Here is a 13723-nt window from a genome sequence, read left to right on the forward strand (position 1 = left end):
TAACAAAGTATTGAGAAACTTTTGTTATTGACCAAATACTTATTTTCCACCATAATTTGCAAATAAATTCATAAAAAATCCTACAATGTGATTTTCTGGATTTTTTTTTCTCATTTTGTCTGTCGTAGTTGAAGTGTACCTATGATGAAAATTACAGGCGCCTCATCTTTTTAAGTGGGAGAACTTGCACAATTGGTGGCTGACTAAATACTTTTTTGCCCCACTGTACATTTAAACTCAGTTTTTCACAATTCCTGACATTTAATCATAGTAAAAATGACCTGTCTTAGGTCAGTTAAGATCACTACTTTTATTTTAAGAATGTGAAATGTCAGAATAATATTAGAGTGATTTATTTCAGCTTTCATTTCTTTCATCACATTCCCAGTGGGTCAGAAGTTTACATACACTCAATTAGTATTTGGTAGCATTGCCTTTAAATTGTTTAACTTGGGTCAAACGTTTCGGGTAGCCTTCCACAAGCTTCCCACAATAAGTTAGGTGAATTTTGGCCCATTCCTTCTGACAGAGCTGGTGTAACTGAGGCAGGTTTGTAGGCCTCCTTGCTCACACATATTTTTTCAGTTCTGCCCACAAATGTTCTATAGGATTGAGGTCAGGGCTTTGTGATGGCCACTCCAATACCTTGACTTTGTTGTCCTTAAGCCATTTTGCCACAACTTTGGAAGTATGCTTGGGGTCATTGTCCATTTGGAAGAGCCATTTGCGACCAAGCTTTAACTTCTTGACTGATGTCTTGAGATGTTGCTTCGTCCCTCATGATGCCATCTATTTTGTGAAGTGCACCAGTCCCTCCTGCAGCAAAGCACCCCCACAATATGATGCTGCCACCCTCGTGCTTCACGGTTGTGGAGGTCTACAATTTTTCTTCTGAAGTCTTGGCTGATTTCTTTTGATTTTCCCATGATGTCAAGCTAATAGGCCCCCGAGTTTGAAGGTAGGCCTTGTATTACATTCACAGGTACACCTCCAATTGACTCAAATGATGTAAATTAGCCTATCAGACGCTTCTAAAGCAATGACAATTTTCTGGAATTTTCCAAGCTGTTTAAAGGCACAGTCAACTTAATATATGTAAACTTCTGACCCACTGCAATTGTGATACAGTAGGTTATAAGTGAAATAATCTGTCTGTAAACAATTGTTGGAAAAGTTACTTGTCATGCACAAAGTAGATGTCCTAACCGACTTGCCAAAACTATAGTTNTTATAAGTGAAATAATCTGTCTGTAAACAATTGTTGGAAAAGTTACTTGTCATGCACAAAGTAGATGTCCTAACCGACTTGCCAAAACTATAGTTTGTTAACAAGAAACTTGTCAGCACATGCTCTGAGTATGAGTCCTGGTAATCCATCTGGCTCTTGCTTAAAGGTCTTTCTCACATCGTCTATGGAGAGCGTGATCGTCTGGAACATTTGGTGCTCTCATGCATGATTCAGTGTTGCTTGCCTCGAAACGATCATAGAATGCATTTAGATTGTCTGGTAGGCTCGCGTCACTGGGTGGCTCGCGGCTGGGTTTCACTTTGTAATCCATGTTAGTATGCAAGACCTGCCACATCTGACGTGCTTCAGAGCTGGCATGTTAGGATTCGATCTTAGTCCTATATTGATGCTTTGCCTGTTTGATGGCTTGTTGGAGGTCGTAGTGGGATTTATTACAAGCGTCCTGATTTAGTGTCCTGCTCCTTGAAAGCGGCAGCTCTAGCCTTTAGCTCTTGGCGGATGTTGCCTGTAATCCATGGCTTCTCTTTGAGATATGTATGTACAGTCACTATGGGGACAACATTGCCGATGCACCTTTTTAATGAAGCCGGTGTTTGATGTGGTAAACTCCTCAATGCCATTGGATGTATCCTGGAACATATTCAAGTCTGTGCTAGCAAAACAGTCCTGTAGCTTAGCATCTGCTTCATCGGACTACTTCCGAATTAATCACATCACTGGTTCTTCCTGTTTGAGTGTTTGCTTGTAAACAGGAATCAAGAGGATAGAGTTATGGTCAGATTTGCCAAATGGAGGGTGAGGGAGAGCTTTGTGTGCGTCTCTGTGTGTGGAGTAAAGGTGATCCAGAGTTTTGTCTCTAGTTACCCTGGTAACATGATTTTTTTGGGGGGGATAATGTTCTGTCATCAAAATGTCAGCATGGGATCAAAGCAGTCAGAGGAGGATGGAGTCAGGGACCAGGTGTGTGAAGGAGCAGGTGTTATTCTCTGAGACTGGACGAAGAATTGGGAAAAGCCACAATAAATTGTAAAAAAAGGTGTTGGACAAGCAGGTCATAGCTGCTATACAAACAGAATACCTTGAATGTGCCTCTTGCACGTGGCACCCCTCTTGGAGTTAGGTAATACAGGGAGGTTGAGGGAGGGCTCTGAGCTACCTTGAACATAACTGTTGCTTTTTTAACCACAGTGTCAGTGATGTCATTTCTAAGCCAGTCACAGTCTCCTCCCTAGGTACCACAGCTCCAGGGTTAATGTCTCTGCCTTGGCACACGGCTCTGCTGGGGGACCGGGGAGGTTGCAGGAAGTGTCTTCCTCTGGGCCTGTCTGTCGGTACACTGGGTGAAGGGGACATGAGTGTGGAGTGTAACCCAAACCCTGTGGTATTTATAGCCTTGTGTTAGTGAGGCGTTGTGGGCACAGACAGGGACGGTGCTCCCTCTGTGACACCATAGGACAGACCACAGACAGACAGGCACGGTACTCCCTCTGTGACACCATAGGACAGACAGGCACGGTGCTCCCTCTGTGACACCATAGGACAGACCACAGACAGACAGGCACGGTACTCCCTCTGTGACACCATAGGACAGACAGGCACGGTGCTCCCTCTGTTGAACCATAGGACCAGACAAGACGAGAGGCCCGTGCTTCCCTCTGTGACACCATAGGACAGCCAAGACAGACAGCCGGTGCTCCCTCTGTGACACCATAGGACAGACCACAGACAGACAGGCACAGGTACTCCCTCTGTGACACCATAGGACAGACAGGCACGGTGCTCCCTCTGTGACACCATAGGACAGACCACAGACAGACGGCACGGTGCTCCTCTGTGACACCATAGGAACAGACAGGCACGGTGCCTCCCTCTGTGACACCATAGGACACGACAGGCACGGTGCTCCCTCTGTGACACCATAGGACAGACCAACAGTCAGACAGGCACGGGTCTCCTCTGTGACACCATAGGACAACCACAGACAGACAGGCACGGTCTCTCCTCTGTGACACATATGACAGACAGGCATGGTCTCACTCTGTGACACATAGGACAGACCACAGACAGACAGGCACGGTACTCCCTCTGTGACCATAGGAACAGACCACAGACAGACAGGCACGGTACTCCTCTGTGACACCATAGGACAGACAGGCACGGTGCTACCTCTGTGACACCATAGGACAGACAGGCCAGGTGCTCCCTCTGTGACACCATAGGACAGACCACAGACAGACAGGCACGGTACTCTCTGTGACATGACACCAATAGGACAGACAGGCATGGTGCTACCTCTGTGACACCATAGGACAGACCAGGCACAATGGTGCTCTCTGTGACACCATAGGACAAGACGGCACGGTGCTCCCTCTGTGACACCATAGGACAGACCACAGACAGACAGGCAGCGGTGCTCCCTCTGTGACACCAATAGAACAGACAGGCACGGTGTCCCTCTGTGACACCATAGGACAGACAGGCATGGTCTACCTCTGTGCACCATAGGACAGACCACAGACAGACAGGCACGGTTCCCTCTGTGACACCATAGGACAGACCACAGACAGACAGGCACGTGCTCCCTCTGTGTCACCAATAGGACAGACAGGCCCGGTGCACTTCTGTGTCACCATGGACAGACAGGCACGGTGCTCCCTCTGTGACACCATAGGACAGACCACAGACAGACAGGCACGGTGCTCACCTCATGTGTCACCATAGGACAGACCACAGACAGACAGGCACGGTGCTCCCTCTGTTGTCACCATAGGACAGACCACAGACAGGACAGGCTAGAATTGGCTCACCCTTGCCCACTCAACTCAACTAATACCCCTTTTCACACTATCGTGCTGACCTGAACTGTACTCGTTCATATAGCCTATTTTCTTTTCACATTGTACTGCTTGGTATAAAACTGGTATAGTAGTAAAGTAGGTGTGTTACTGTTTAGCAGAACTAGTAGCCTAGCTTACGCTCGGTATGCAATGCCATTTGTGAACATAATGTTCTTCTACCTGTGTGAATAGAATAACCCGTCTTCTGCAGCGGATGGCGAGTTTTCATTTAAGCCTTAGATATACCAAGGATACTGACGGCCGAGAGATACTTGGCACCTCTGCCCAGGGTGTCGGGAGTACTTTTTCTGTTGATCACATAGCACAGTTCATCAGCCTCGTTAAAATACTCCAGACCAGAAGGTGCAGTAACGTTTCTTTCTTAAGCTATGTTTGACTTGTGCCTGCTTTCTAAATGTGTAGATAGCCAATGTTTCCTAACTAGCAAGCTGTGCTAATATTTTTGCTAGCTAGCAATAAGTTGTAGTAAGCCCATGTTTATACTAGTCAGATGGCCACAACTAGTTAGCTAGTTAACAATGTTGTAGCTAGCTAACTATGTTGTGCTAACTGGCAAATGGTGATACTAACCGTTTAGCTAACTTTAGCTAGCAAGTGAATTGACACTGGCAGTATGGGATAATGGAGACAGAATTACATGATGTATTTATCATCTTGCTAGATAGCTAGCTTGCTAAAACATTTAGTGTTGTGTGCATTTTTTGCACTTACCAGCCCCTTAATTTGTGTGTGACTGCCTGGCTTAGTTGGCAAGCTAACATTAGCTAGCTAACTAATGAGCAACTGCACATTTATCAAATCTAACAAAAAAGCTTATTCAAGAGCACCACTCCTTAGCTAGATGTATAGACTTGTTCCAGAAAAATATGTATTAGGCAGCTTTGTTTTAGTTAGAACAATTCTGATGAAAATGGAGTGAATTAGACAGGGAGAAGTGCCTTAACCTTTTTGTTGTCACTCCTTTTGGCTCCCCTCWCGCGGCGGTCCTTGCTCTCTGATTTTCCTTAAGTCAAGGTGTCGGCCACTGTTGGGCAGGGCGATTCTACATGTAGAAACGGCCAGCTCGACCCTACTAGTTAGGTACCCAGCAGGCAGTGTCTTTTTTGTTTTAGCAAGAGAAGGAACGGCCTCCTACTGTGCTAATTACCTCTCGACCATCAGTTTTCTCGGTGTGTCTGACCTCTTAGGCCTAGCTTATACATCATTTTGGAAGGAAGGCTAGTTCACAAGTCTATTCTTGGTGCGTGTAATGTTCTTACCGGTCAGGTTTCACCAAAGGAGCATCAAGATGCTCCATTCATAATCTTGGAGTAGGCCTGTGACTGTCTCTGGATATCACTAGCTAACTTGGAGAGAGGACCATATGTTTTTACAACAATGGGTCTACACCATATTGTAGTGGTAGAAACCTGGAACTGCTGCTGTATGCCCACAGTAATGCAGGTCCAGTTGAAGATGGCCTACTCTCCTGACAGGCATAATGTCTAGTCTTCTGAAAAGAACATTCAGGCAAAACTACGATTGGAGGCACTGCTATGGTCCTCTAATTCAGATGGAAGGATTTAGATAGTTTGGCCTTGTTGCCCCTCCAACAACATTGTTTCCTCCAAAACAGAATCGTTTTGACAATCGCAATATTATTTTTGTTGTATCTGAGACAATTTGTTTCCCTCAGTTATTTCCATGACTGATTTAAAACGTGTTTTCTCATGACTCTCTCGTCCCTCTGCARCAGACATATGGTGTGCAATATGTTTGGAACATCGAATCGCAATAAAATCGGTGTCGCATCTTTATTTATTTATTTTTATTTAACTAGGCAAGTCAGTTAAGAACAAATTCTTATTTACTATGACGACCTACACCGGCCAAACCCGGACGACGCTGGGCGCCGCCCTCTGGGATGTCTAATCACAGCTGGTTGTGATACAGCCTGGAATCGAACCAGGGTGTCTGCAGTGACGCCTCTAGCACTGAGATGCAGTGCCTTAGAACGCTGCGCCACTCGGGAGCCCATCGCAATACATTGTGAGAATTGCAATATACAGTGGGGAGAACAAGTATTTGATACACTGCCGATTTTGCAGGTTTTCCTTCTTACAAAGCATGTAGGAGTCTGTATTTTTATCATGGTACACTTCAACTGGTGAGAGAACGGAATCTAAACAAAAATCCAGAAAATCACATTGTATGATTTTTAAGTAATTAATTTGCATTTTATTGCATGACATAAGTATTTGATACATCAGAAAAGCAGAAACTTCATATTTGGTACAGAAACTTTGTTTGCAATTACAGAGATCATACGTTTCCTGTAGTTCTTGACCAGTTTGCACACACTGCAGCAGGGATTTTGGCCACTCCTCCATACAGACCTTCTCCAGATCCTTCAGGTTTCGGGCTGTCGCTGGGCAATACGGACTTTCAGCTCCTCCAGAGATTTTCCTATTGGGTTCAGGTCTGGGAGACTGGCTAGGCCACTCAGGACCTTGAGATGCTCTTACGGAGCACTCCTTAGTTGCCCTGGCTGTGTGTTTCGGGTCGTTGTCATGCTGGAAGACAGCCACGACCCATCTTCAATGCTCTTACTGAGGGAAGGAGGTTGTTGGCCAAGATCTCGCGATACATGCCCCATCCATCCTCCCTCAATACGGTGCAGTCGTCCTGTCCCCTTTGCAAGAAAGCATCCCCAAAGAATGATGGTTCCACTCCATGCTTCACGGTTGGGATGGTGTTCTTGGGGTTGTACTCATCCTTCTTCTTCCTCCAAACATGGCGAGTGGAGTTTAGACCAAAAAGCCTCTATTTTTTGTCTCATCAGACCACATGACCTTCTCCCATTCCTCCTCTGGATCATCCAGATGGTCATTGGCAAACTTCAGACGGGCCTGGACATGCGCTGGCTTGAGCAGGGGGACCTTGCGTGCGCTGCAGGATTTTAATCCATGACAGCGTAGTGTGTTACTAATGTTTTTTTTTGAGACTGTGGTCCCAGCTCTCTTCAGGTCATTGACCAGGTCTGCCGTGTAGTTCTGGGCTGATCCCTCACCTTCCTCATGATCATTGATGCCCCACGAGGTGAGATTTGCATGGGCCCCAGACCGGGGTGATTTGACGTCATCTTGAACTTCTTCCATTTTCTAATAATTGCGCCAACAGTTATTGCCTTCTCACCAAGCTGCTTGCTTATTGTCCTGTAGCCCATCCCAGCCTTGTGCAGGTCTACAATTTTATCCTGATGTCCTTACACAGCTCTCTGGTCTTGGCCATTGTGGAGAGGTTGGAGTCTGTTTGATTGAGTGTGTGGACAGGTGTCTTTTATACAGGTAATGAGTGGAGAACAGGAGGGCTTTTTAAAGAAAAACTAACAGGTCTGTGAGAGCCGGAATTCTTACTGGTTGGTAGGTGATCAAATACTTATGTCATGCAATAAAATGCAAATTAATTACTTAAAAATCATACAATGTGATTTTCTGGATTTTTGGATTCCGTCTCTCACAGTTGAAGTGTACCTATGATAAAAATTACAGACCTCTACTTGCTTTGTAAGTAGGAAAACCTGCAAAATYGGCAGTGTATCAAATACTTGTTCTCCCCACTGTATATGATATTGGCACCTAAGTATCATGATAATATTGTGAGTTCCCTGGCAATTCCCAGCCCTATTACATACCCAACTTCCCACTTAGCGAACTGCCTGCACTCAGTGTAGGCCTACTCTGGACAGATGGTGAAATAAAAGTTAGATATTTGAGGTACTCTTGATTTAGGCTAGCTTACCAAGTAGTGTATTTTTATTAAAACTTTTTTTTTACTTTTTTTTTTTTAGACACAATGGTTTGAGAAATCACCTGGAATACCATTATGCCAGGCCTCCAGGTGATTGTTGCTGCAATTATGCTAGTTAGATATTCCATCAACTCTGTTCGTAGTTGTCAAACCATATGGCAGTCTTTGGTCTCTCAAAGCCAGGCAGCTCTGCCCACTCAAGCCCCAGGCTTCAGACATCCAGGGGCCTGCCCTCCTCGCAGCCTGCCCACCATCAAAACACTAAGGGAGACATTTTCGTAGTGCAAAAGCAATGTGGTAAGTACTCATTGTAATCTGGCAGTGCGATTTAATTTGAAAATGTTGTGTTCCTAGCAGAGCTTTAAGAGCCAGGTTGTCTAAGTAGAGAAAATCCTGTCATCCTGCTGGGTGAGAGGTTTAATCTGTGTTACAGCAAGACCTACAATGGCTTCAGTGTCAGCTCCACTAACCCCCATCCATACTCACCCAGCCAACAGAACACAATACAGAATAGTTACTAACACTAAATACGGTCATCTGCAGTTGACGAGTTGAAAAGCTGAGAAGTTATTTTTTTATTTATATTTCTACCCTATGGCGATTAGATTTAATACACTATTCCCCTGAACCCCGTCTCCATCACTGTCTGGTGGGGTGCTTCTCTCTGAAATGTCTCTAATACTCTGAGCTACACTGAACAAAAATAAAAACGCAACATGTAAAGTGTTGGTTTCATGAGCTGAAATAAAAGATCAACAAAAAGGTGTAATGGGTTTGCACTTAAAAAGATGTCCCATAAAGCTTAATTATTTGATGTTTTTAATTATTTTCACTGCATCAGGGATAGCGTACACAGACATTTCCGCTTTACAGCCTTCTTCAGTGTGTAGGTACAATTTTTATTTGAATTCAAAACAGCATTTGTAAAGAACAACAGATGAGCAGCAGGTGGTTCTAATCTGGGTTGCTACTCACCTGCCAATCATGCATGTGGCTTTTCTGGTCTACCTGTATGCAAATTAGTCAAAAAGAAATACAGAATTATAGCGTATGGGAGCGGGCACGAAGAGGAATTCACGAATCAACCACCCCAGGTGTCCGCTCACCTAAATACATCATATCAATTCACGAGAGAGGACATCAGGCAAAGCTGTTAATAAACGTGGGGCCAACCCATAAATGATATGTAAAAATGGACAGTGTTCATGTATAACAGCCTACATGTGGCTTATAGGAAGGAGGTGAAATCTAGTTCTTTGTTTAAACCGTGTGGAGATACACAATTGAATTGATATATCCACATGGCTTTTCTTTGAAGTAATCTGTTGTCATAGTCACCAACTTTACGTGGTAGATACATTTTTTAATCCCATCGCAACTCAGTTCATTAATAGAATGTTGTTCTATAAAGTGTCTCTGATCTGGCGAGGTGATATCTTGACGTTTAACGGTGGRTTTACGTTCTCCAAGACTTTCAAGGTGCGGGATGTTTTTCCTTTTCACACTATCGTATTTTATCTATGGTAATTTGAATGCACAGAGTTACTGTGACGAGATCCTGAGGCCCATTATCGTGCCATTCATCCGCTGCCATCACTTCATGTTTCAGCATGATAATGCACGGCCCATGTCACAAGGATCTGTACACAATTCCTGGAAGCTGAAAATGGCCCAGTTCTTCCACGGCCTGCATACTCACCAGACATGTTACCCATTGAGCAAGTTTGGGATGCTCTGGATCGACGTGTACATCAGCGTGTTCCAGTTCCCGCCAATATCCAGCAACTTCTCACAGCCACTGAAGAGGGGGACAACATTCCACATGCCACAATCAACAGCCTGATCAACTCTATGGCAGGAGATTTTGCGCTGCATGAGGCAAATGGTGGTCACGTCAGATACTGACTGGTTTTCTGATCCAGTCCCCTACCTTTTTTAAAGGTTTCTGTGACCAACAGATGCATATCTGTATTCCCAGTCATGTGGAATCCATAGATTAGGGCCTAGAGAATTTATTTCAACGGACTGATTTCCTTATGAACTGTAACCCAGTAAAATCTTAAATTGTTGCATGTATATTTTTGTTTCGTATAGAAATCAGATTTCAACATGACAAGGGTACATTTCTGACTTTTCCTCAGTATTACATTTTTTTAAATGTAATACTGAGTGCATCACTGAATGCAGTCTGGCATCCACGCCAACTAAGTCAATGTGTTGTAATCTCATTGTGTGGGTTTAGTTGTTGGTTGCTATAAAGACAAATGTGTTCTGTTCTGAATAGACATTCTCCGTAGACACCACAGCAGATGCAATGYGGGAGGCATCAGGAAACAAACTCCTATAGTGGTGTTTTCGTCTTTCACTTACTGTTGCCATTTAACTTTTATCAACAAGAATGGAATACAATCTGTTTTCAGTTGCTCTGTTTGGATAGGCCCATCTCAGAAGTGAAATGAATTATGTGTTTATATTTTTGCAAACTAACCAGTCTCATCATTCCCTCCCCCTTTCTCCTCCTCTCTTCTCCTGTCTCCTGTCCCCAGGTGGTGGCCTAAGCCATGGGGGCGTTCCTGGACAAGCCCAAGACGGAGAAGCACAATGCCCACGGTGAGGGCAACAACCTCCGTTATGGCCTGAGCAGCATGCAGGGCTGGCGGGTGGAGATGGAGGACGCCCACACCGCTATGGTGGGTCTACCCCATGGCCTGGATGACTGGTCCTTCTTCGCTGTCTACGACGGCCACGCCGGCTCCCGCGTGGCTAACTATGCCTCTAAACACCTGCTGGGGCACATCATCACCCACAGCATGGGTTCCCCGGGCCCTGAAGGTGTCACCCCAGCCCCCACCGTGGATGCGGTCAAGACGGGGATCCGCACCGGTTTCCTGAACATCGACGAGCACATGAGGAACTTCTCAGACCTGCGTAACGGTATGGACCGCAGCGGCTCGACGGCCGTGGCCGTACTGCTCTCGCCAGAGCACCTCTACTTCATCAACTGTGGTGACTCACGGGCCGTGCTCTACCGCAACGCGCACGTCTGCTTCTCCACGCTTGACCACAAGCCCTGCAACCCACGGGAGAAGGAGAGGATCCAGAACGCAGGTGGCTCGGTAATGATCCAGAGAGTGAATGGTTCCCTGGCCGTGTCCCGGGCCCTGGGAGACTACGACTACAAGTGTGTGGATGGGAGGGGTGCCACGGAGCAGCTGGTGTCACCAGAGCCCGAGGTGTTTGAGATTGAGAGGGCCCCAGAGGACGAGTTTGTGGTGCTGGCCTGCGACGGTATCTGGGACGTGATGAGCAACGAGGAGCTGTGCGAGTTTGTCAAGTCCCGTCTGGAGGTGTCACACGACCTGGAGAAGGTCTGCAACCAGGTGCTGGACACCTGCCTGCACAAGGTACAGTGAGGCTAGTGTGGGTGTTTGTGTATGTCCGTTTGTGTGTTTTAACATGTAGAAATGTAAACGATTGTGTAGCGTGTTTTGTTGCACTAAGTAAGGAAGTTCATTTGGAAGCTCTTTCTCTCGTTTTGTCATCAGCGTTAAGAGCCCCCACATGTAATGATTCTCTCTCCATCCCTCTCCCCCCTCCACCACAGGGAAGTCGGGATAACATGAGTGTTGTGTTGGTGTGTTTGCCAAACTGCCCTAAAGTGTCAGAGGAGGCGGTGAAGAAAGATACAGAGCTGGATAAGTTCCTGGAGTCTCGTGTGGAAGGTGAGAATGATTGTACACATGACTCCCTTCCCCTCCATCCTGTTGTCTTCATCCAGGCTGCCGTCCCATTCTCTAGTACCATTCTCTACAAGTGTGCACTCGTTTCCTCCCCCTTACGGCTTTAAAAAGCATCGATTTAGTATTGGAGGGAGTTTACAGCATATTTCAGACTTGCTTTTAATCCATGTGAAGGAGTGAACACACTCAGGGGAAGGTTGGAGAATCCGACCGCAGCCCCAGTCTAAATGTATTACACTCCCACCCGGGACACAATTCCAATCAGTGTTGTAGTACTCGAGAGTCGAGTCCGGTCTCGAGACCGCATATTGGGTGTCTCATTCTTGTCTCGGTGTTGGATACATTTGTACTCCGTCTTGACTCTGTCTAGACAGAGTTAGTACAGGTTAGTACAGTGGTGAACCTATAGGCCTTCAGTGTGTGACAAGTTAGTACAGTGGTGAACCTATAGGCCTTCAGTGTGGACAGGTTAGTACAGTGGTGAACCTATAGGCCTTCAGTGTGTGACAGGTTAGTACAGTGGTGAACCTATAGGCCTTCAGTGTGTGTGACAGGTTAGTACAGTAGTGATCCTTGGTCTTCAGTGTGGTGACAGTTAGTACAGTGGTGAACCTATAGGTTTCAGTGTGTGACAGGTAGTACAGTGGTGAACCTATAGGCTTCAAGTGTGTGACAGGTATAGTACAGTGGTGAACCTATAGGCCTTCAGTGTGTGACAGGTTAGTACAGTGGTGAACCTATAGGCCTTCAGTGTGAGACAGGTAGTACAGTGGTGACTATAGGTCTACAGTGTGTGACAGGTTAGTACAGTGGTGACCTATAGGCCTTCAGTGTGTGACAGGTTAGTACAGTGGTGAACCTATAGGCCTTCAGTGTGAGACAGGTTAGTACAGTGGTGAACCTATAGGTCTCTAGTGTGTGACAGGTTAGTACAGTGGTGAACCTATAGGCTCAGTGTGAGACAGTGTATACAGTGGTGAACCTATAGGCCTTCCAGTGTGGTGACAGGTTAGTACAGTGGTGAACCTATAGGCCTTCAGTGTGTTGACAGGTTAGTACAGTGGTGTAACTCTATGGTCTTATAGTGTGTGACAGGTTAGTACAGTAGTGAACCTTATAGTTCTTCAGTGTGACTGGTTAATACAGTGGTGAACCTATAGGCCTTCAGTGTGTGACAGGATTAGTACAGTGGTGAACCTATAGGTCTTCAGTGTGGTTGACTAGTGAGTACAAGTGGTGATACTATCTATGTTCAGTGTGTGGACAGGTTAGTACAGTGGTGAACCTATAGGCCTTCAGTGTTGACAGTTATAAGTGGTGAACCTATAAGACCTTCAGTGTGTGACAAGGTTCGTGATTCTGAAAGGACAGCAACCATAATACCAGCGCCACTCATGAAGGAGGGTGCACTTCTTGTAAACACACAAAGGGCCAGTGGTTAGAGGTAAAACCACTTTTTTCAGTGGCATTGCTTATACACACTACTATAATCCCTACTGATGCGTATCAAAATAGTGTCGTTTAGGTATACGACTTCGATTATGTCCATTATCGATTATGTAGTACAATAGAGAAATCACGCACAAAGTAGCCTACACAATTGCAAAGCACGCGAAACATATTCACAGCGCTGCAACACACACTAGTTTCAGCAGAATATCATACGCAGACAGCAAGAGTGTGCAGTTCTCAGCTGGTATTTTATGGAGCAGCTCACAGAAGAATGACATCGGTAGCCGTAAGGTAGGAAAGACGTTTCAACTTATGATATCTACCATCATTGCTACTAAGACAACAATGGGTATGCTAAGGTGTCATTGTACGCTGATGATTCATGTTTTCTTTTAGAGCATCTAGATACTTTTTCTAACCTCTGGATTACAACCAAATTATGATATGTGCTAAACTCAGCAAAAAAAGAAATGTCTCTTTAGGGCCCTATCTTTCAAAGATAATTTGTAAAAATCCAAATAACTACACAGATCTTCATTGTAAAGGGTTTAACACTGTTTCCCATGCTTGTTCAATGAACCATAAACAATGAATTAACATGCACCTGTGGAACAGTCGTTAAGACACTAACAGTT

General features: G+C 45.3%; 1 protein-coding gene across 5 annotated transcripts in view; it reads left to right on the top strand.

Moving 5' to 3' along the window:
* The window catches only part of ppm1ba (protein phosphatase, Mg2+/Mn2+ dependent, 1Ba), a 44726-nt gene that overhangs the window by 19723 nt on the left and 11280 nt on the right, over nucleotides 1–13723 (top strand). For all 5 annotated transcript variants that reach the window (XM_023993560.1, XM_023993561.1, XM_023993559.1 and 2 more), the window contains 2 exons: nucleotides 10443–11300; nucleotides 11501–11618. In XM_023993560.1, coding sequence (XP_023849328.1) covers nucleotides 10458–11300; nucleotides 11501–11618 — 961 coding nt within the window. In that variant the 5' untranslated portion in view covers nucleotides 10443–10457. The remainder of the gene's footprint in view (nucleotides 1–10442; nucleotides 11301–11500; nucleotides 11619–13723) is intronic.

This window comes from Salvelinus sp. IW2-2015, linkage group LG8 (assembly GCF_002910315.2).
Source record: "Salvelinus sp. IW2-2015 linkage group LG8, ASM291031v2, whole genome shotgun sequence".
NCBI classification, from domain to species: Eukaryota; Metazoa; Chordata; class Actinopteri; order Salmoniformes; family Salmonidae; genus Salvelinus; species Salvelinus sp. IW2-2015.